Raw genomic sequence first — 23,693 nt, forward strand, 5'->3', positions numbered from 1 at the left:
ACGTCCGTGACATCATGTGTTTTGGCTCTGGGAGGTCACATGTTTCGGGGTCTCCTTTGTTTTGAGTTGAGCTCGAACTTGAAGCAGACAAAAAGAGAGAGCGGAGGAGACCCGGAGCCGTTGCGCGGCTCCTTCTGATCGGCAGAAAACTGAGATTGACAGGTAAATGGCTTGGCTAAACTCAGCGGCTAAGTTGCGGGAGGCCAAAAGTATAATTGGGGTCCGGTGGCCGGCGCAGGAGTTATTTCCATTCGAAAAGAAGCTTCAGGAGGTGCACAACCATAATAATACCTACAATCGTAATGGGTTCGAATGCAGGGCTCGTGGTAACTCCCCTTACAGTAATTATTACTCTACAGAAAATATGTCCTCCCTTAACATTTATCTTTTCACCCCACCCCAGTCCGGCTTTTCTAGGAAACTTCGTATGAAATGAATTTCAGCGAAGATTAAATTGTGTCTGGATTCTGCTATGGCGTTCTGTTTTGGGATCAGTTGTGTCAGATTTGCAAGGGAGAGAAAATGCCGTTAATATTGCAATGTCTAGCCGTTGTTATGTAGGCAGGGCAGAGATAATTTGCCCTGGCGCAATTTCCTTCTTAATCCTCCTGGCTAGTATTGAACACGCAGCGAAGCACAACGCCGTTAATACTCTCGAGCGCCTTGTTCGTGCGCAGAGAAAGGAAGTAGAGTTCAGCTGGAGGTGGAAAACAATGTGCGTGGCGCCTGGCGGGGGGGGGGGGAGAGCTCGCCTCTTTCCTAGGTCGGTACTTAAGGACACGTAAATTCCGGATTTGCACTGCCGTTGGGCGAGGGGGAGCAATACTGCAAGTTCTTGATTTCGAATTGTAAAGTTGCCAGGCCTCTTGTTATATTAAGGAAGGCTTCGTGCTTCGGCACCCAAGGATTTCGAGTGGAATTTTTCCTCTCCCTACTTTTTTCCTCTCTCCTCTAAACAGTCCACCCAGTTGGACATCTACTCCGTAGATTGGCCAGGCATTTGTGTTTCAGGCCGGCACTATAAAGCTGGATTGGTCAGAGAATGTTGACAGATCTGGATCAATCTCGCGAGCATCTGGAAAGTGTTCCATTCCTCCTCCTCCTCCCTCCCCCCCCCCATCTTTTCAATGTTCCTGCGTTTTGATATGGACGGTCACCCTGGTCTAAATTTGGTGGCTGTTTTATGCTTATGGGAATAGGCTGCTTCGTGCACTCCCGTCTTCGCTGGCGCATCATATTCCCATTGGGGTGAATCCTAGTAGCTGGAGCTCCCCCCGCCCTTGAGGTACTTGGCGAAGAGGCTGCGTTGGCTGCCCGTTCCTCTGGACCAGACCACTTTTTCAGGAGGGGGGGGAGGGAGGCCTCGCAAGGAGCTGTTGGAACACGCAGGCCTTTGTGAGGAAGTGGAAATGCTGCTCCAACGCTTTGGCTTAGGACCCGAACGGCGAAGAAGCGTCGGGAGGCGGAGTCGCCTGAGGCCCAAAATATAATAGGGACCGGGTGACCATCCCCTAGCGCGTTATGGTTGGTTCTCCGCTCCCTTCTTCGGGACAGCTGGAGGAGAGAAAGGCGGGGGGGAGCGCTGGGAGAGTCGCGCTCTCTAATTGGACATAAAAGGTGGGGGGCGGGGCTTGCCTCCAGGGCTGTTCAGGGTGAAGGTGAACTGGAGGATGTGCTCGCGCGCGCGCGCGGGGCCGAGGCGTTGCTCGGGTTCGAGCCGAGGCCGCTTGTATAACGGCTGGAAGCGGACGCTCACTTCAGGTTGACGCGAGAAGGCCGTTATTTTGCCTCAAGTGCTTTGAAGTGACGCCTGCCTTTCAGTCACGCGCATGCTTTTACCCGAAGAGTTTGATTTCTCACATAACACAGTTCGAATGTGACTTAAGTCAAATGAACACCTTTCCTCCCGCTCAGTTAATACTGGGCTGTTTACATGTTCTTCATAGGGCCCGTTGATGCAGGAATCCCAAAGCGGGTCTCGCAGCAAAGCATACCTCTCCTCAGTAGAATGGGAAATAACGAAATCCCAGAAGAATGACGAGTGTTAGCCATAGTGACATTTCTTTTTACAGAGCAAACAAAACACACACACACACACACACACACACACACCGTAAAGGGTGGAAGGAGACTTGTGTAATTTCGAGATGATCTGGAAAGGAAAGAGGAAAATGTTGTCAGGTACTTTGGCTCTGCTGTCTTTTTTTTTTAATGTTTTAAGGGAATTATATGGAATGGAAAGAGGTGAACCTTTGCAACTGGCTAATAAGTAGCATCATAATGTTGACATTGACTTGCATTTCACTGGCGAGTTAAGCAGAATTATTAGTTGATCGTATCTGTCCAAAGAGAACATTTTATGGAACGTTACGATTTCCTGGTAGTATTTACATTCTCAGATTTCAGCCCTGGGGTGGTGGGGCACATAGGGAGTAGAATATGGTGAAGTGAGGGAGGTACATAGGTAACATTAGGTGAACACAAGGAAATACAGTTAGGCATATTGGGTCTTAAGGAAGTCAATATCAGTGTCCTGTTTCTGCTATTTTACTTGATCTCAGGTTAATTATAAGAAATTTGTTATAGCTGTGCATAAGTTACAATTCAGCCTCACCTACTCAGAACTGTTGTCAGGAAAGGTCAAGCTATATTTACACTGTATTTACAAAGAGCTAAGGAGATAGTAAAAAGACTGAACTGCGAACCATGACCTAAAACCTTACTTTAGCCATGGAATCATTTTGATGGCCTTAGGTGAACCATTCTTTTCTCTTAAAGGCATAAGAACAGCCCTGCTAGGTCATGCCGAAGTCCCATCTAGTTCACTTTTCTGCTTTCACAGTGGTCTGCCAGATGCTTATGGGAAACCTGCAAGCAAGACCTGAATGCTCTCTCCAGAGCCCTCCATCTGTAATATGAGAATAATCATACTTACCTATATTACTGATCTTATTTTATTATTTACTCTCTATCTCACCCTTTCTCCAGGGCAGCAAATACATCACAACAAAACAACTTTAAAAAATACCTTTAAAACACGTCAGATCATTCAACAGTGATCTCAGGGTTGTCAGGAACAGTGCTTTCAGCCATTAAATGACTGGGTAAACAGGAATATTTTTAACCTCCTCCTAAAAGTCAGTAATGAGGAAGGGAGACACACCTACCCAGAGGGGGCATTCCACAAACAAGGAACCACTTCTGAATTGACCCCCATCATGAGTCACTGCCAATCAGACAGCCTCCAGTGTTGGCACCTATATGCAAAGTGGTCCCCAGCAGCAACACCAGTATCAAAGTGTAGTATACAAAAGGCAGATACAGTCACGGTAAAAAAACCAACTTATTAATAACCTAAAATACTGTAAAACAGCCAGGAATATTTAAAAGCAGGAGTAGAATAAAAGTACATTTAAAGGTGGCCCTATACTAAGGCGGTCTGGAACTAGATGGTTTTCAAAGTCTGCCAAAAAAATAGATGAAGAGGACATGTACATGTACATGTGCCTCTCTTGGGAGGTCATCCTAAATTTGGGTGCCTTAGCAAAAGAGGCCATATTTCTCATCGCCACCTGCTTCATGTCTGTTGATGGGAGGACAGAAGGAACAGTCACAGAGACAGAATAAAGTTCCTGGAGAGATTCACATGGGAGGAGATGATTCCCAAAAATACCCTAGGCCCCAGACACTTGGGATTTAATGAGAAAAACAAGTACCTTAAATTGAGGCTGGAGGCAAACTGACAACCAGCAAAACTGGTAGGTGAACTGTATATACTCCAGTCTACTGACTCCAGGGGAATCTGGCAACCACATTTTGCACCAATTGGAGTTTCCAAACTGTCTTCAAGGTTATTTCCAAAGAAAATGCATTACAGAAATCCAACTTGTAACTAACTAGCTCGGAAACAAACTTAGCTAGGGCCAGACTCCGCTTATCCAGAAGAAAGTACGACTGAAGAACTAAATAAAAATATACTACAGCTCCCTGTATATCTAAGAATACTCTAAACTGTGAACCTACTGCTTCAGGGGGAGTATGACCCCACCCAAAACCATCTATACACTTCCTCCAGGTTGTTGTAAAGATTATTGATATAGTAGATGTGAATCACTTTGTTCTAAAATGCTGTACAAATATATTTATTGCTATAATGGCTTAACTATTGAGTCTCTGAATCACATATTAAACATTTAATGTCTAGAATAACAATCAAATGGTTTTAAGATGACTTTTTATGTCTAGTATTAAATATGGGTGTGATTGAGCAAAAGCAATGAAACTGTAAGTGCTGTTTAAATTAAAGAGACAGCTTGAATGCTAGCAACTTATGTATATTTATCTAAAGTGGACAAGACCGAAGTGAGTTGGTTCTCTCTGCAGGAGTCATATGCCTCTAGAGATTGGAAACACACCTGGTAAATTCAGTCCGTTGATTTGTGTGAGATAATGCATGCATGCATAACTAATATATTCAGGGGGGAATTTGGTTATACAAGTGTAAATTGTTGCACTGATAGAACCAGTTAGTTGAATACCATCCTTTATTTTTTAAGCAAAGTTTTGACTCTAGACAAAAGCTAAGACAAGGAAGGTAGGAGCTAAAAATAAGGCTGCCCAAGAGAGATGCAGATGTTTTCAGGGACCGAAAGGGTTTATACAAATACAGCCAAATCCTCCCTTTGCTGTACACTAGCTGAACTACAAGATACACCTGTTGCCTCATCCTCCCAACTAGATCCATGTTCCCAACTAGAGTTACGGTCAAGTCTACTTGTAGCCAAGCAAAGCACTCCTCCACTTATTCTGTTTCTTACACTGGGTCTGTGTTCATATTAGTTCCTGGTGGGTGAAGGGGAAGAGACTGGATCCATGGTATGATGTAGGAGGTTATCCAAAGCCCCAGGTGAGGTATTCAAGTAACTTGGCCGGTCAAGCTGCTTAACGTGTTTTTCAGGTGTGCTAGGGTTTTCTCTGGGGCCCCAAGCATCTTTGTTGCATTATGTTCTCCCAGGATATTGATTATTCAGCCAATAGGGGCCCCAGATTCTAAACTTACATTTTAAAAACAGTCTCTGACCCTCCTAGAAAGAAAGCTCTGAAACAAAATGTGCAGATGCTCTTCAAAGTGATTCCTAACCTCCCTTGGTGGGTTATGAGTGCTCTTTCCCTTGACTTTATGCTTTGATGGTTGTGGGAATGAGGTTGCAGTCAGCAAGCGTAGTGGTTGGTGAAGCTTTAGCCTCTTTCTCTTTCAAGGTCCTTCATGGTACAGTGGTGCCCCGCAAGACGAATGCCTCGCAAGACGAAAAACTCGCTAGACGAAAGGGTTTTGCGGTTTTTGAGCTACTTCGCAAGACGAATTTCCCTATGGGCTTGCTTCGCAAGACGAAAACGTCTTGCAAGTTTGTTTCCTTTTTCTTAACACCGTTAATACAGTTGCGACTTGACTTCGAGGAGCAACTCATAGAACACGGTGTGGTAGCCTTTTTTTAGGTTTTTGGTGATTTTTGAAGCTTTTCCAAAACTTTTCCGACACCGTGCTTCGCAAGACAGAAAAACCGCAAGACGAAAAAACTCGCGGAACGAATTAATTTCGTCTTGCGAGGCACCACTGTATAGGACTGAAAAGTTCAGTATGAAACATGAGCATAGCTGGTATATGGGTGGCACTTCACTCATAAGGACATTCAGATGTCCTTGCATTGTGACTCAGTGATGTTATATGCATGACATCTTGGAGCCGGATGTTTAGAGAACCAAACCTGGTTACTATCATAATGTAATTGATGGCATTTGCAATTTGAATTAATACTTTGAAATTATTTTTTATCTTTAGCACCCAAAAGACGACACTCATCAATATTTTCTCCATGATATTATAAAGAGTTGATATAACAATGGTACTAATAATGTTGGGACGCAGATTGAACAGAGGGGAGAGCCGAGCTCAGGAATCCCCGGTCACGAAGCGTAAAGTTTTTGAAATGGACCCAAAGTCTTTATCAGGCCACGAGTTCTTTGATTTCTCTTCTGGCTCATCCCATGCTGAAAGCATACTGCAAATCTTCAATGAATTTCGCGACAGCCGCTTGTTCACAGATGTAATAATCTGTGTTGAAGGCAGGGAATTTCCTTGTCATCGAGCTGTTCTTTCAGCATGCAGCAGCTACTTCCGAGCTATGTTTTGCAACGATCACCGAGAAAGCAGGGAGATGTTGGTAGAAATCAATGGAATTTTTGCGGAAGCTATGGATTGTTTTTTACAATATGTGTATACAGGCAAGGTTAAAATCACAACAGATAATGTGCAGTACCTCTTTGAAACATCAAGTCTCTTCCAGATAAGTGTTCTGCGTGATGCTTGCGCTAAGTTCCTGGAAGAGCAACTGGATCCTTGCAACTGCCTAGGAATCCAGCGTTTTGCCGATACACATTCACTGAAAACACTATTTACCAAATGCAGAAATTTTGCACTGCAGAATTTTGAGGATGTGGCCCAGCATGAAGAATTTCTTGAACTTGGAAAAGATGAACTCATTGATTATATTTGCAGCGATGAACTGGTAATTGGTAAAGAAGAAATGGTTTTTGAAGCCGTTATGCGCTGGGTTTATCGGGCTGTTGAACTCAGACGCTCAGTGCTACAGGAAATTCTCACACATGTGAGATTGCCCTTGTTACACCCCAACTACTTTGTTCAGACAGTGGAAGTGGACCAGTTGATCCAAAACTCTCCTGACTGCTATCAGCTGCTGCATGAAGCAAGACGGTACCACGTACTTGGAAACGAAATGATGTCCCCAAGAACTCGGCCACGAAGGTGAGAGGGCTGGGTTGATTTTTGTTGTTGTTACATTCCTGAATAAATTATTCATTATAGTGATAGCTTTTGTTTGAAACATTCAGTCTATTAAAAAACATTTAACCAATTGACCAGTTAACATACTGTATTTTGTATCACCTCAATAAATATGTGATTTGCTTTTTATCTTTAGGCTTCTTTGTGTTGAAAAATTAAGGAACAATATGAGACAGAGTGTGCGGGAGGGAGTACATCACTACCATGCAAGAAATGTTAAACACATTTGAGTGCTTTATATTTCAGTTACTTCAGTTGTTATGTCTTGAAAGTTTCTGAAGGCTAGTTGTTTTTTTACTGAAACAGAGAAACATGATACCCCCTGAAAATGTGACTTACAGTGCAATCCTAACCATGTTGGGATTTGGGGGAGGGCTCAATGGTAGAACATCCGCTTTGTATTTAGAAGGTCCTGGGTCCAATTGCCAGGTAGGGCTGGAAGAGACCCCTGCCTGAAACCCTGGAGTGCTGCTGCCATTCAGTGCAGATAGTACAGTGGAACCTTGGTTCTTGAACTTAATCAGTTCCGGAAGTTCATTCAACTCCTGAAAACCAAGGTGCGGTTTCCGATTGGCTGCAGGAGCTTCCTGCACTCAAGCGGAAGCCACGTTGGACTTTCAGCTTCCGAAAAACGTTTGAACACCGGAACACTTACTTCCGGGTTTTCGGCATTTGGGAGCCAATTTGTTCGTCAACTAAGCCATATGAGAACCAAAGTTCCACTGTACTAAATTAGATAGACTGGTCTGAGTCAGTGCAAGGCAGTTTCTTATGCCTACTCAGAATTAAGTCCAGTGGGGCTTTTCTCCAAATAATTGGCTTTGAATTGCAGCTTTTTAAGCATGTCTGGATTTCTATAGTATGTGCCTATAGACTAGGGATAACTTTTCCTGCTTCATGTGAACTCTGGTCCATTAAAGCTAGTATCTAGTGGATTTGTTACTCTTTAAGGTGCCACAAGACTTTGTTTTAGTAAACTTGTGGGTTTATTTATTTATTTTGGAAATTAAAAAAAAATGTTCTAAGAATACGAAAAAAGTATTTACTACTTTCAATAAATTAAGGACAGATGAATTGACTTTTGTTTTTCATGTTTTCTTCAAACCCCACCCCCAGTTAACTTCCAGATATTGTAACTTTCAGATTCTGGTTTATTTATTAGGTTTTTCAATAAACTACTTTGGTTTTTCTGTTTCTAGGTCAACTGGCTATTCTGAAGTGATAGTTGTTGTTGGAGGCTGCGAAAGAGTTGGGGGATTTAATTTGCCCTATACAGAATGTTACGACCCCATGACAGGAGAGTGGAAATCACTGGCTAAATTACCAGAATTTACAAAGTCTGAGTATGCAGTTTGTGCTTTGAGGAATGATATCCTCGTTTCAGGTAAACAATTTATATTACACACAAAAGTACTGTGGTGAGAATACTATTATCATCAGTTTATAGAAGTCTTGTGGGAAATGGAGAAGTGGACTTAGTGCTACTTTTGCACATTGTCAGAAGCACTGAAAGGTGAATGCACAAATTACTTAGGCACCCACTTTTGGATAGCATTCGAAGATGTGATTTACATTACCACAGCTAAGTGATATGTGAAATGCACTTTACCACTGAGCACAAGTTTTCCCCAGCTAGGTAAACAGACACAGCATCCGAAGTGTAAACTACTCCAGAAAAAACTACATTGGTGAAAAGAGGTATTGCTTTAATTGCCCAGTGGAAAAGAATTCTAGGAAGTGTTTTCATACATTGGATTGTTGTGAACTTTATTTTCAGAAATGTACTTTTATCATGATATGGCTTTTTTTTGGGGGGGGGGGGTCAACAACTGGGCACAATGGAGCAAACCCTTTGTTTAATAACAGCCAAATTCCTGTCTTGTCTTTTCTTTCAAATGAGGTGGAAGAATCAACAGTCGTGATGTGTGGATTTATAATTCTCAGCTTAACATTTGGATAAGAGTTGCCTCTCTAAATAAAGGGAGATGGCGTCATAAGATGGCTGTTCTTCTTGGTAAAGTAAGAGATATTTGTTATTATCTAATAACATGGTTGAAATGCACAACAAATAACTAGAAATCAGACTGCATTATCTCAATTCACTGCACCACTTTTAAAATTGAAATGGATGTCACCTCAATTCTGATTTTTAGTCTGTACTATACAGAACTACACATTTTGCCAGTAAAAAAACCATAATTAAAGAAAATGGCTAAATAAAATAGTTTGTTTAGGAAGCCTCAGTTGTAAGCATGCACAATATGTGAGACTGTATATTATCTTCACAGTTCACACAGTGTGGAAATTCAGGAAGGAGCCTTAATTTCCAATATCCATGCTTTTTGGTGTATGTGAATTTGTAACTGTGTTAACTCCCTTTTTTTAAACTGCAGGAGGGGAGGGGTCGTTCCTAAAATACATAAATGCATTTTCACAACTCATCGGGTCAAAGATGAAAACATTGAGGCTTTGTGTAATGCCACACCTAGGTAGCCAAGCAGTAAGCATATTCTGGCAAGATTCTCTCTTTACTTTTAAAGGTATATGTGGTTGGAGGATACGACGGACAAAGCCGACTGAGCAGCGTAGAATGTTATGACTCATTTTCCAATCGATGGACAGAGGTAGCATCTCTTAAAGAAGCAGTGAGTTCTCCAGCAGTTACCAGCTGCGTGGGCAAACTGTTTGTGATAGGCGGAGGTCCTGATGACAACACATGCTCTGATAAGGTTGGGTAATTGTATTCACTTTCTTTTCTCTATTTTAGTAACATTCAAAATGAATAATATATAAAAATTACTAGTAATTGAAAACCAGCGAGAACCTACAATAACATGTTGCAAGATATTCCCAACTCCTGTTCTAGGCTCCAGCAAACCTGAAACAGGAGCCTCATAGTTCTGTTCTGTGTTTTGGGTGGGGAGCCTTCAGGAGACATAAAAGGAAAATAGATACTTGTGGGGGCAGGGGGTTAATATTTATCCACCCTCCTAAAGCCTTTCCATGCTGTGCTATATAGAGCTCAGGCATTCAGTTTGCAGAGTGGGCTTCCCTTTCCTGAGCATTTTATTGCTTTGTAGTGGGAAGGAATGAGGTTTTTCATTCCCCATCTCCTAAAACCTTGCTTTATAATATGCATTCCAACACCCCTAATCCCTGCGTCCAGGCTTGTGTAAACTAGGGGTTTGAACCACCACCCACAGCCAGTATTTCCAGTGATCCTGGAGACAAGGCAGCTCATAGTATGCAGTCCTTATCAGGCTGTTTGGCGTGGAGGTTATCTTCTCTTTTTTGTAATGTGTTAAATAATAATACCTAACAAGTCTCCTAGGTTTGCAGAAATTGCTACATTGTTTGTGGGTGGCCTGATTTTACTGCCAAACCGATAGGCACAGGACCACCAAAGTTATTTTAGAGCCCCGCCTTGCTTGGCATCTCTGGAGGGGGTTCCATTGCCTTTCATCCAAGCTTAGAGGAGAGTATCTGAACTGGCACAGGATAGGCTGACAAAAAACAAATGGTCAATAGGTGGTATGAGGTATGCATGAGTGCTGAGTCCTCTGCCTTTCTTATTGTGTTAGGGAAATTTTTGACGCTTTGCAATGGGGTGGGATGGGCTAATTTTAATATTTCATATTCCCCCAGGAATGGTGAAACCTCACCTCACTTTTGTTTGTGGGTTGCCCTGGCTTGTCTTCAAAGTGATTGGCATGGAGCAACAGAATTTTACTATTGGAAGGAATTATTATATAAAACAGTTGCATTACTAATGTTTTGCCCCATGACATGAAGTTCTTATAGAGTCTCACTTGCTAATTGGGTTGGCATGAAAAGTTCTTTGATAATTTGCAATTACACAGTTGACTTGCTCAGCCATTTAAAGATATCATTCAATCAGTATTAACAACTTGGGGAAGCTGAAACCATATCAAGTTAGACTAGAGGAGCTTTGAAAGTAAAATGTGTTTGTTACTTTTCAGGTTCAGTCTTACGATCCTGATACTAATTCTTGGCTACTCCGTGCAACAATCCCCATTGCAAAGAGATGTATAACAGCTGTATCACTAAACAATCTCATCTATGTTGCGGGAGGGCTCACAAAGGCAATTTATTGTTATGATCCAGTTGAAGATTATTGGATGCATGTGCAGAATACATTCAGTCGACAGGTAACAACAAAGAACTAGCGAAGTTGCTCCTTTGTACATTGTATTTATCAAAATTCTGAACACATTGTGTTAGATCCAGATAAAAGCACATCTAATGAGCCTGACAAAAGCTAACTTTCTCCCCCGGTCCACAGCCTCATGAAAAGGTTTCTTCAAAGCATCTAACAATACAATATTTGAAAACGGTTCAAGCAATCCCCAAACGAAATTAAACTGGGGATGCTTTCATACTGTTGCTATTTTGGAGTGGATTCACTCCTATACCATCTAATTGCACAATTAGATGGTTTTTTTGCAACAAACCTTTTCCCCCCTCCCCCCAAATGTGGTGAAAGTGATGGGGAAACATATCAAGATGAAAGCTGAATAAACAGGTCTTCTGGAAGTGAACTAGTTTAAGCCATATTGAACTAGTGAGAAATGAACATGTAAATGTACAGAATTTTAGAACTGAATAATGGGTGGAATTCACTGACAGACCACACCAGTACAGCTATGGGTCAGGATACTCTTTTACACAATACCATGATTTCACTTTAGACAATGATGCACATGCTATTTTAGGTGCTACTTTATACTTGTCAGTCAAAAATTCACCTTGGACTCCTATACCCTAAGAAGCAATGAAACAGGCTGATGCTAATGTTTCTTGGTCTGAATCTGATGAATGGCTCATTGCATACAGTAGAGCTTTCCAAACTTTTCATGTTGGTGAAACACTTTTTAGACATGCATCATATAGTAATTCAGTTTTACTAGCAAACCAGAGGTTAAACTAACCCCTTTCCAGTCCTAGGAGCAGTGCGGGGAGCACTTGCGCCACACACACTGCAGCCAGCACACTAACGTTGCAACAGCTTGGAAAGCTCTGGCCTACAACAGAATGCCTAACACTTAGTAGAATCACACAAAACCTACTGCTAGAAAACGGTTTATCATTTTGCTACAATACTTTGGCCACATTTATAAAACCCATAAATAAGCTTACTCTGGGGGGTACCTTCCTCTGCTTATCCTATATTTTTACTCCTGATTTTCCTCTCATCTGTTTTGTGTAGTATCTAATATCATTGTTGTCTGTTGTTTTGTAGTTTTCCATTCTTTCCAAAGTGTTGTTCTACCTAGTACTTAAGACAACTCACAGCTCTTCTGCTTGTACTCCTTTTCAAATGTTTCAGCATATTTCCTCATTTGCTGCCAGTTGTCTATCTTAATTTTGTTTTCCTCTTCCCATCATTCCATAATTCCTCTTTTCTTATATAATACTGTGCATCCATTTTCTTAAGCTTATCACTTACTTGAGACTTATCTAGCCTTTTCCCAGCACAGTTGGCCAAGGATAGAATCCACCACAGATGTTCAACTATTGGGCCAAGATTAACAAAATGCTACAAAATTATTGTGCTGCACAAATACAAGCCCAAACTGAGGAAATAGTTTATTGTAGCCTAGCACATCTATTTCAGGGTGCATCAGGATGAGCATAACATACTAATAATCACAGCTATAAATGTTTTAATTATCAATTTTCTTCATGTATTTGATGAACAGGAAAACTGTGGCATGTCTGTGTGTAATGGCAAAATCTACATCCTTGGTGGGAGGCGAGAAAATGGAGAAGCTACAGATACCATTCTTTGTTATGATCCTGCTACCAGCATCATCACAGGAGTAGCAGCAATGCCCAGGCCAGTCTCATACCATGGCTGTGTGACTATTCACAGATACAATGAAAAGCACTTTAAACTCTAAAAAAGAGGAGAGTCTGTAAATACAAATAAGTGGCATATTACAATCAGGATTTGAAAGCTGCCTTTTCCAAAGTATCATCTGGAAAGATACAAGATTGTACTTTTAGCTTTTAAAATTTTGAAAGTGATTCTGAATGTAATTGTTAAATGTTTTCAATAACCACAGTTCAGTAATTTTTCCCAGAGCAATCTTAACCCTTGATCTGTACTGCTGGTGGGGTAAAAGATGGGCTCCCTCTATTGGGATCAGCTGGCACCGGGCTCTGCTGCCACAATGTCCCCCATTCTGCCCACTGAAAGTGCAACAGAGCAACACTAACACAGGCAGTGACTGCCATAAGAACCCAAAATGGGCCGGGCGGAACAGCGCCAGCAATGGATCTGCTAAATCCAAAGCAGATCCATTTCATGGCAAGGAGCCTGATTTGGGCTTCTCAGCTACATGAACATGGAGCTAGTGGAGCAAGAATGTTGGAAACTACTATCCCTGCTTTCTCCCCCTTGCCAGCCCAAGTGCAGATGTCACAGTGACTCTTCTGCTCTGTTCCACCCTGCTGTACCCTGGCCAGTTAGGATTGCTCTGTCCTAACATGTTCTGGTTTGAAAACTCTATCAATTTATATTAGTAATTAGATCGTGTTCACTTCTATGTTATCTGTAAAACAAAACACCTTGGATTTTAAGTGTATAGCAGTGCCTTTGGAAGTATTCATCCCTATTTTATATGAAGCATTATCTGCATATTTTCATACCTTATTTGTGGTAAGCACTGTTAAGAACTTTACTGTTGCAAGTATGTGGGCGTTAGAATTGGAATTCTGTCTGAAGATCTAAATAACTTCAAAAGATTGCATTGGCCTTTGGTAACACGATAGACCCCTCATCAGTAAGCACTATATGCACAGGGACATTCAGTGAGGAAAGCACACACAAATCACACATGGTTATTTGAATATAATCATGGGATTGCTTTAAAACTTGCTTCTACACCAAGTCTGAGAAACTAATGATTCTCCCATGAGTGTTCAGACTTCCCACTTGAAGGCTATCTGAGCTCAAATCACAAGTACCCACTAGAAATGTTCTGTAGAACCTATGAAGATTTTCTCTGATTAAGATTAAATTTGTGCTCAGGTTCAGTATTGTTTACTGTTCTCAGATAGCAAGTCAATAGATCTTAGGGGTAGGGAGTTCTTGATTGATTATGATAATACCTTTAGAACTAATAAGTAAAAAAAACCCTGTTGATTAATACCAGGTTGTCTTAGTTTTATTTTTTTAATAGAATAGGGCAGGCAATGCAGCTATTCTTGAAAATTTGGCAGAGATCCACACCTTGTGCTATGAATCATCACCTGTTACTATATTTTACTGTAGCACTCCTTATACAGCATAAGTAAACCTTTTATACTTATCCATGTCTCCATGGAAGAACTCTGTTATACCTGGTCACTGAATTAGTAAGTGAACATGTAATTGTCACTGCACTTAATTTATGCTGTATTTTGTTAATGATCAGTGGCCTATGATAGACACAGCACAATATTTAATTTGCTGCAAATGATAAATAACTGACGCCGCTACACAGAGCTGACAAAATTAATTATGCAAACATGTCTAATACAAGAAAAGTCCATTATGCCATATCAAACTGTAATTTTAATTTGTACTTTTATGTCAGTTTCCTGAGCCTTACTTTGACAAGTTTCCTAACTCTAATATATGACAAAGTTTGTACTTACAGTGTTTACGTTGCTCTGAATACTATTCTTTTTAGGACACTGCATATGATGCTTATGTAAGCCAATCCATACCCTCTCTTTTTTATGCATTTCCATTTTACATTGTCCATCCAACGTATACTAGCTTTATGGGACTGCAAGGTTTATTCTTTCTTAAATTGACATTTTAGTTTTATGTAAAAATAGATTGTGAAGCAGTGAATGAAACAATGGTCCTTACAACTACTTAATCTGGTACATTCCAATGAATGCAATTATTGAGCAGTAAGTCTGAGTTGTGTGGCCTTAGTATCTCTTATTTAATAGATCTGTTTTGTTAGGTGGTTGTTGAACCAATTTTTGTTTTCAAAAAAAATATGGCTCAAATGATCCACTGAGTGCTTTCTCATATGATATGACTCTGTTGAGTCTTTCATGTTCTGACTATGGATGCAACTACATAGTAGTATCATTGCCTGTGCTTCTATCATTGAGTAGATTGTGCTACTACTATTTTCTAGATGAAGCATCTTATATAGTGAGTATTCAATATTAGCTGTATGAATGAGCAATACTGCATCTATAATACCAAAGATTGCATTTCTCTGATCAATATTTCTTCTTCAAAAAATGACATAAAAATTAATGCATGAAGTGTATATCACTTTGTATGCTTCTATAAAGAAAAAAAGGATGAAGTGGATCCTCATGCCATTATTCTTTTGAATGGGTATACATTTTAAAGAAGTAGTTCACAAGTGGCAGATATTAGACAATTTCCTGGATGATACCCAATACCATTTTTTTCATGGCTACTCTTTTGAAGCCAACATTAAGCTTGGCTCCCATTGATATTGGGCCATGCACAGACTATGATGTCTGCATTTTTCCTTTGCTGATTTCTTTTGACTTTGGGTAACACCACAATCACTGCAACCTTAGAACTTCAAGTTTAAACACACTTATCTGGGAAAAGGCCCCATTTCTTTTGAATATACAGTACATGTATAGGATTGCACTGCAAATCATCTGTGTAACATCAATTATTTGAGACACTTAAATGATGCTAGTTTAAAAAATCTATTTGTAGTTGCAAATAAATCAAACTGCTTTTGGCTATTTGAAAATGGTACTTATGCATCTACTTGTAATTTGGCATATGTCAGGATAATCTTTGCTTTATGAAGGAAATTACCAGTAACCTTCTTTACAAACTTTATATAGAGTTTATTCTATCCTAATTTACTTGCATGCTCACTCTCCCTCCTTAGAGTCTACGTAAGTGGAATTCACATGAAAAAATTGATTAAGGGGGAAACAGCTGCATGTTTTACAGTGATTCGCATCCTTCAGTATGAATCCTTATGGAATATATTATTTCACTTTAACTCACCTAAGTTCACCTTTGCTGTACAGTGGTACCTCGGGTTACATACACTTCAGGTTACATACGCTTCAGGTTAAAGACTCCACTAACCCAGAAATAGTGCTTCAGGTTAAGAACTTTACTTCAGGATGAGAACAGAAATCGGGCTCTAGCGGCGCGGCGGCAGCAGCAGGAGGCTAAAGTGGTGCTTCAGGTTAAGAACAGTTTCGGGTTAAGTACGGACCTCCAGAATGAATTAAGTATTTAACCCAAGGTACCACTGTACTGTGCTGGGTCCCTCTTTTTTTTTTACTAGCCTCTGGTCTTTGCTTTGATGCTGCCACATAGCTTAGCCTCCTGGGAACCTGATACTCTGCATCAGTGCCTTTTTTCTGAGGATACACAAGGGTATGCAGTACTGGCACCTTTTTTTTCCTAGAAGAAAAGCACTATTTAAAAATGTGGCACTTACTGTAATAACTTAATGGTGAGTACTGGCACCTTTTTTCTAGAAGAAAAGCACTGTTCTGCATGTTTGTTCAGTCCCAAGAAGCAAAAGGGGGTGACTTCTCATTTAAGGGATTACAGCCTTACTATACTAGCTGCAGCCTTGATCTTCAATCTGTGTTTACTGTGCCTTAAACCTGATCCTGGTTGTGATCCAGCTGTGGACACAATAAGGCCAACCACTGCCTAATTCTGATTAAACCACATTCATTTGTGGAATGGGCACACAAGTCATCTGTAAACCTCAGTAGTTTAATTGTATTTTTGTAGCCTCATCAAGCCTGCAGATTCTACCTCCTCAGTCATGCAATCTGGGTGCATATCCCATTCCTGGGAGAAAATACATTTGCTTTGACTTTTTCTTTCTCAACACTGCTTGCACTAGTATTTTGACTTTTGATATGCAGAAGTAAAATACTAAGTGGGGTATTCAACTCCAAGTAGACACATTGTAATTAATGAACATGACTAAGTTAGGTACGTTAATTTCAATAGGTCTATTCTGAGTTTGCTTATTTGAGTACCTTCCTAAAACTGGTGAAAATATGATAAAACAATGAAAGCAGAATATTTTACATGATGAAGTGATCTCAGGAATCACATTTCATTTTCTAATTGAAATCAAATATACATCTAATCCAGTGATAACAAGTAGAAAGTTACTGATTTATATCCAAGTGTCCTAAGAAAGAAAATATTTGTGGAAAAGAATGAGATTTGGCAAACCAAAAGTTCTCATTCCTATGAATAAGAACCATTGCCAGACAACACTTGGAATATACTACACTTTGCTTTTGTACTCATGTGGTGAATAACTGTACAGTCATTGTCAGGAAAGATGGCAATTAACTATGACCTAATGAAGCTCTGGGTGTTTTTTTTAATGCTGTACATATATAATGTTTGTGTTTACAGTTCCTTCTGAATTGCATGTATAAAGTTATGCCTGCTTTGTAAATACACTTAGCTTTTTATGGTTGTGAAGCACCATCCCAGATATATATTGGATTTCATCTTGAAGTTGTTGGTTTTGGGTTGTTGGGTTTTTTTAAACCATTTTAGAAGTCTTTTTCAGTTGATTAAAGTTGATACAGACAATTATCAGTAAGCAGTTAACACACATAGTTAAAATTGCAATATATATTTAGGCAATAATGCTTTTTTAAAAGTGAGCAATTTATTTACTTGACAAAATAGATTTACAGTGTAAGCCTATATGTGTCTATGCAGAAGTAGGTCACTGAGTTCAATGGGGCTTACTCCTAGCTAAGTAGGTATAGGATTGCAGCCTTAGTTTTCTCACCCTTGTGAGAAAACAGTTGCTGAACATATAACATAGAATCATATATCTTGCAAAAGATACCTGTTCAGCAACATTTCTTGGACTCTTGTAAACAAACTTACTTCAAGAGCAATTCAAAAACTGACTTGTTGAAACATAGGAAAATGTTATCTGCATGCAAAATGAAGATATCTATTTGCATTTGGTGAGCTCAATAAATATTCACAGTGGTTTCAAAAAGTGAAATGTATTCATATTTGGTCACTGAGTTGTGCTTGCTGCAATTTTTTAAACTTGCCCAAGATTGTATATTAACACTACCAGTTGCATGAAAGAAGTAGTGAAGGAATGGGTGTTAACAACTTTGATATTGAAATGAAACATTTGTTAAGGATTTTGTTTTGAAAGAAGTGAGTTTTCTACCTGTGCTTCCATTTCTCTAAAACTAGCAGACTGGGAAATGACTTTGATTTTATTATTGCAATCTAATCCTTAGAAAAACGGCATTGTTTCAATCTGCTTCTTTAAAAATATTGCACCCCAAATTTGAGATGAGTGCCTTCTAGACTTGCCTCCTTGGCAAGTCTAGTACATTCTGTTTTACATAATATCATATACACCGCAGGAAAGCAGAATCCAGACTTGAGAGATGTACTGTACTTTGTTTTTACTAGAATATCAAGATCCTTAAACCACAGCCAGATACAAGATACAGTGATAGTTTGGAATGGGGCTAGTTTGAGAAATGTACACCTAGAATTAAGGAACAGGGCACCTTGAACACATGCTCAGCCCCATAATTCGTTCTCAGTACCAGAACTGAACTCACTGTTTTTTTCACAGAAAATTCTATGCCCAGTTTCCTCTAAAGCTTTCTTATTCTTTACAGTCCAATTTTGAAAGAGTGAAAAGCCTTTTATGTTGGCGTTATTACTATTGAAAAGCAGAAATCCTTGCTGATATACTGCAAATAGTCAAGAGATCTACTTGCAGATCCTGATCTATTTCCATATCCATCCAGAAACTCTCTCACTTTTAAGTATCCTGAAAAGGTTGCTTTTGCAAGATTTTCAGAGTTAGCAGTTTGACTTGGGTATACAGTGAGTTAACTTGGTACGTTTCAAATCAGATTCTTACTTGAGATTTGTCCTCCTAATATAATTGAGAAGTATGTTGCTTAATATTTTTCTTACCAATGAAAAACTCAAATAGGCCAACATTCCTTTTCAGTTCAGTTACAGCGCTTTCTGAATACAGTAATTATGTCAGTACTGCAGGATAAATGGCAGCTAAACATATAAAACTCATCATGTGAAATCTTACAGTTGTAACTCAAGGATTTCATCTAGTGACAGCAGTTTTAACAATTATCACTCATTTATGTGCTTTATGAATGCATTGCCCTACCTAAGTCTGTTCTCAGAACTATGTTAACACTTAGTTTGTATTCTTGTAATACTCAAATGATTCAGACAATATTTTAACGTTTTGTGTATGTATTTATAGGTATGTGTGATTTGTTCTTGTAATCATTTTATAATATTAAAGATGATTATTTAGAAATTATACATTTAAAGCTACTGTGTAATGATATGTAGCAGTATTTAAGTGTGTGTGAAAAGCATGTGATTTTAGCTTCTTTTGTATAATTAATCCAAAGAATAGAGAATCTGTATGTTTGTAAACAAATCTATTCTTGGTGTAATCTTTGCCAAAAAAAATCAAATTCTGAATAAATATTGCTAATTTGCATAATTTTTGTTTGTCTTTTTTTCTTGCTTTTTTTCTCATTGAGAATTTTATCCAGCCAGAGTTTGGAAAACACAGATTCATAAAGATTGGCCATATGATTCCCATGCTTATATACTCTGACTAAACCTCCTTTGTTTTTCACTGCCACATGTATGTTGGTTTTTCACTTCTTGCAGATGGAAATATTTATTTTCCCTGTGCTCAGAAATACAGTTTACTATTGCTGGGAAGATGCCATTTTACACAGCAAGCACTGCTGTTTTCTGAGTTTTATGTCATGCTGGCTCAGACCAAGTCTTGGTCTGTTCACAAGCCAGGATATACTTAAAGATGAAAATTCAGATTCTGCAATAGATTTGGTACAAGGCTGTATGCTACTGAGCTTATATAATCATGCTTATAACTGCATCTGTCAGCATGAAAATCTCCATTACTCAAAGTATGTGCCCTTAGTCTGGTGTCCAGTTGGCAAGTTCCTTGCATACTTGTAACTCAGTAAAAGATCACAACCTTGGCACTGTAGGTCCTTTTATACACACAGTTTTAAAGTATCAAAGCTGAGACTAGTTTATAATACTTTGGTGTGCTGCTCCTTATTCAGTTTAGAGTTGCAGATAGGAACTAGGATATGAAAAATACTGTGTGCTGAAATACCGTAAGTTCAGAGCCACCTCAAAGCATGTCACTGGTGCCTACTTCACTATATCTACCACCTTATCACATTCAATATTGCAGATAACTTGGTTGTTATACAGTAATTCCTCCTCTAAACACTACCAATATAATTTTTGAACTCGCAAGATCCAAAATGGTGGTCAACCAAAATCTTCTCCCAAGTAGCAATTTCCACAACAAGCTTTCCATCAACCTACACTGTCTGAATTATTACCGGGGGTGGGGGGATAGACCCTGTTCCCTAGACTATTAACAGCTAAGCATCAAAAATGCCACCCATTTTCACTACTGTTTGTGCACTTAGAGCCACTGGTTCACATGGTGAACAGGACTGACAGCAAAATTACTTATAACCATGGGCAAAGCCAAGGGGGGCAGGAAGGGGCAGCTGCCCCCCTAGATCAAGTAAAACAATAGAAATACTTAACTTACTGACCAATCACGACAGTTCTGGCCCCCTAACAAAACTTCTGCCCCCCCAACAAAGTCCTGCCCCCCAATAACAAAATCCTGCCTACACCCATGCTTATAACTGTAAAGTTATCAACAACAAAAAAACCCATTACATATCACCATGTTCACAGAGAACACTGCCCTATTTATATCCAACCTGAATAATTAGATCCCCATGTTAATGTTGTTGATGAAGAGTTATGGGAACTTGGCCAAAGAGTTTGGGAGCATCATTTATCTCAGGAGAGGACTCGTCAAGCCTGGAAAAAAGGTGAGCAGCAGATACGTGAAGACGAGGAATTCCCCCCTCTTCTTTCTTTTGGACTCCCTGTTCGTGAGAGATCAGCTGAGAGATCTCGTCCTTTCCGGTTGCATGTGATCTATATACTAAAGGGCAACCCATTGCCCAAAATCACAGCTTAAGGAGCCGTTCAAAAATCTACCACTACATTGGTTCTAGGTTCATTTTAAATTTAGCCCGATTTTGGGGGGGGGGGTGCTGCTCTATAACGGACCAGCTTCCCAAATTCTAACCCCTAATATTGCAAACTAGCAGTCCCTTTTTTATTATTATTGTGGGGCCCGAATTGCTACGGGACAAAAACAATATTGCAAAAAGCAATTAAAAATCGCCGACCAAGGCAGCAGGAGATAAAAACATTAGTCAAAAGAAGAAAGGAAAAGCACTTAAAAAAAACTTTCTCAAGGGAAGAAAGAAAGAAAGAAAGAAAGCAGTGCCTCGGGCTCCTCGGCTCCTGCAGCCTCTGGGCTTTAGGACGCAGCAGATGCTTCGCGGCTGCAAAGAGAGCGCCCTGCCGGCGGCGCCCCCTCGCGAAACCGGCTTCTCCCAATGCCCGCCCCTTCTCCGCTCTCCGCCTGCGCAGCCGCGCCCCGCCGTCGCCGTGACGGGCAGGCGAGAGGGGACGGAGTTGATGGCGGCTGCGCGGTAGAGACGCTGGCCTCGCTGGAGCGCAGGGCTGGGCGGAGGCGAAAGGGACTGGCGGCGGCGGCGGCCCGTCGGGACGTCTTCGGCGAAGGCGGGTGAGTTGCGCGGCCCCGAGTCGGGGCTCCGCTTCCCGCCCGCGGGGCTGAGGAGGAGCGGGGCGTTTGCGCGCGGGGAGGAGAGCGCCCCCCTCTGGCGCGGGGCCTCGACTCTGGCGGCAGGCGCGGGGGTCCCCTTCGCAAGAGTGTCGAGGCGCTCGCCTCCGCGGGAGTCCCCGAAGTTTGCTCGCTTGTGCAACTCGGTCTGCGCGGCAGCCGAAAAGTCCCATCTCGCACCCCGATCCTGGCCGTGCTTACTTGCTGCTGGAAGGAAGACCCGCGGTAGCTTATGGTTAACTTTACTCCAAGTTAGCCCTCTGGGAGCTGCAGTCTTGCAGACGGATCCTAAGCGCGTTTACTTGCGGGCACGTGCAGCCCCAGTCCCGCGCCGGGTTTGCTACCTGTCCCGCGGATTGCAACTGGTTCGCCTAACGCTGCAAAGGATCGGGCTGTTAAAGAGGGCAGTCCGATTTTATGGCCACCTGGAAACAAGTTGCCAGGCACACGTAGGACCAGAGCATTGTTGTTTCTCAAAGGGGTCTTCCCAAAGGCCACCCTACTGAGTTTTGCTGGGGGTTATTATCATGATGGGTGAACATCTTGCTGGAAGCCATCCTTGGTGTGCTTTTCCTTGATGCTCCGGCAGTCATTCAGGCTTGTTCTGAAGACCCTCGCAAAGTTGGCTCCTAATAGCACAAACGGCTCCTTTGCAAACTAGCATGCCACAGTGACTCACTGTTCCTGTGGCAGCTTCCTTATAGCCCCATCATAACTTGCTATCCAGTGCAATCTTATATGTTTACATCTATTCTGAAGTAAGCCCCATTGTGTTTAGTAGGACTTACTCCCGCTCAAATGAGCTTTTAAGTCCCACAGTGTTTGGTAGTAATGCACCAAAGCAGCATTTTGTAATGCCTAATAATAGCTTGAGCTATCAACTTGTTTTGCTTTGGTCACTCATAGTTGTGATTTGGTAAAGATCTTCAGTTGGAAATTGAAATACTATTCTGCTCATAATAGAACATGCTGGGAAACTTGAGCTTCAAGAAAACGATTGCTTTCACTTGTCTAAAATGAGTTTTTATTCAACAGGGGTCACTGAAAAGGAAACTGAACAGCCTTCAACAGAGATAAGGTGTCATTTGAAGGAAAACAGATTCTGCCTTTTTGACACATCTGAGGTAAAATATTGCAGAAAGGTTTTTTTCCTATTCATAATGGCCTTTCATTGTCTTTCTGAGCGAGTCATTCACCGAAGACATCCATGTATTCACTCACATGTCTTTGCACATAACTTTGCTAAGGAGAATGAACAGCAAAAGGAAGGTTTCGACAATGTATGAAGAAGTAATTGTGCAGGATTAGGGGCTTTGTTGGTGGCTGCTCACACATTCGCCCTCTCTAGGCATTCTGATGCCAGGTAGAAGAATAATCCAAGGGGGGCATGGGTGGTAGCTCTGTACCCCCTTGTTGCCATTCTCTTCACCCCCCATGAGTAGTAATGTGAAGAATATCTGTCTGGAGTTGCAAACAACAAAATGAAAATAGTCCATCATAATAGCAGGTTATGCAGTAATAGTAGCCCTCAGGTGTTCTGATGCTGTGTAGATAAATTATTGCAATAGATGCACACACACAGGGATGGATATGCTGCTTTGTCCTTTGTCATTCTCTTCACCCTCCAAGTTAGAGGACAATTGGGAGCCTTCTGAACTCACGACACATTTTAGAGCCCCGGAAAACACACTTCTGGAGTGTGAACATAATGATAAGTCTGAATACCTTGCTCATCCCTATGGGGTGCCCTCATTGTAGTTGCTCTCCATAGCTTCAGAATGCCTGACTAACACTATTGTTACTGCAAAATCTGTTGGACTGGACTCTTTTCACTTTGTTATTTGAGGCTCCATTAGGATGATAACTTTTCAGAGATTTGGAGGTTTGCCTGTGGTCCAGCGGTTTATTTCTAATTTTTTAATATTGTGTTTATCCTGTCATGGTCTTTGGTCACCTCGATTTAGCAGGCATTTCAGATGGTACCTCCCAAAAAAACAAGATAAACTCATTGAAATGTAGCCAGCAATAGATGCGCGAATGTGTTTTTGTGTGACTAT

At 40.8% G+C, this 23,693-nt stretch overlaps 2 protein-coding genes across 3 annotated transcripts in view; both read left to right on the top strand.

Annotated features, from left to right (window-relative positions):
- Positions 1-22: 22 nt before the first annotated feature.
- Positions 23-19,413, top strand: KLHL24 (kelch like family member 24). Of its 2 annotated transcripts, none has more exons than XM_081008435.1 (7): positions 23-162; positions 5,840-6,823; positions 8,062-8,246; positions 8,763-8,881; positions 9,403-9,591; positions 10,843-11,031; positions 12,583-19,413. In XM_081008435.1, the coding sequence occupies exons 2-7, from the start codon at positions 5,901-5,903 to the stop codon at positions 12,781-12,783; spliced, it is 1,806 nt and encodes a 601-aa protein (XP_080864561.1). In that variant the 5' UTR covers positions 23-162; positions 5,840-5,900; the 3' UTR covers positions 12,784-19,413. The 2 variants fall into 2 exon arrangements, with proteins under 2 accessions (XP_080864561.1, XP_080864562.1); XM_081008436.1 differs by lacking the exon at positions 23-162 and adding an exon at positions 1,669-2,181.
- Positions 19,414-21,425: 2,012 nt separating this feature from the next.
- Positions 21,426-23,693, top strand: part of YEATS2 (YEATS domain containing 2) — a 38,548-nt gene continuing 36,280 nt past the window's right edge. Inside the window, exons 1-2 of the mRNA XM_081006307.1 lie at positions 21,426-21,579; positions 22,672-22,760. The gene's annotated coding sequence lies outside the window, so the exon portion shown is untranslated. The remainder of the gene's footprint in view (positions 21,580-22,671; positions 22,761-23,693) is intronic.

Source organism: Podarcis pityusensis (assembly GCF_964106645.2).
Source record: "Podarcis pityusensis genome assembly, chromosome: 5".
Classification (NCBI taxonomy): Eukaryota; Metazoa; Chordata; class Lepidosauria; order Squamata; family Lacertidae; genus Podarcis; species Podarcis pityusensis.

Bases quoted from the DNA above. Each gene is read 5' to 3' on its own strand.
- KLHL24 (XM_081008435.1), top strand. From the start codon at position 5,901: ATGGTACTAATAATGTTGGGACGCAGATTGAACAGAGGGGAGAGCCGA. The intron at 8,247-8,762 runs GTAAACAATTTA...CTTTCAAATGAG, and splicing joins GAATGATATCCTCGTTTCAG to GTGGAAGAATCAACAGTCGT. The intron at 11,032-12,582 runs GTAACAACAAAG...TTTGATGAACAG, and splicing joins AGAATACATTCAGTCGACAG to GAAAACTGTGGCATGTCTGT.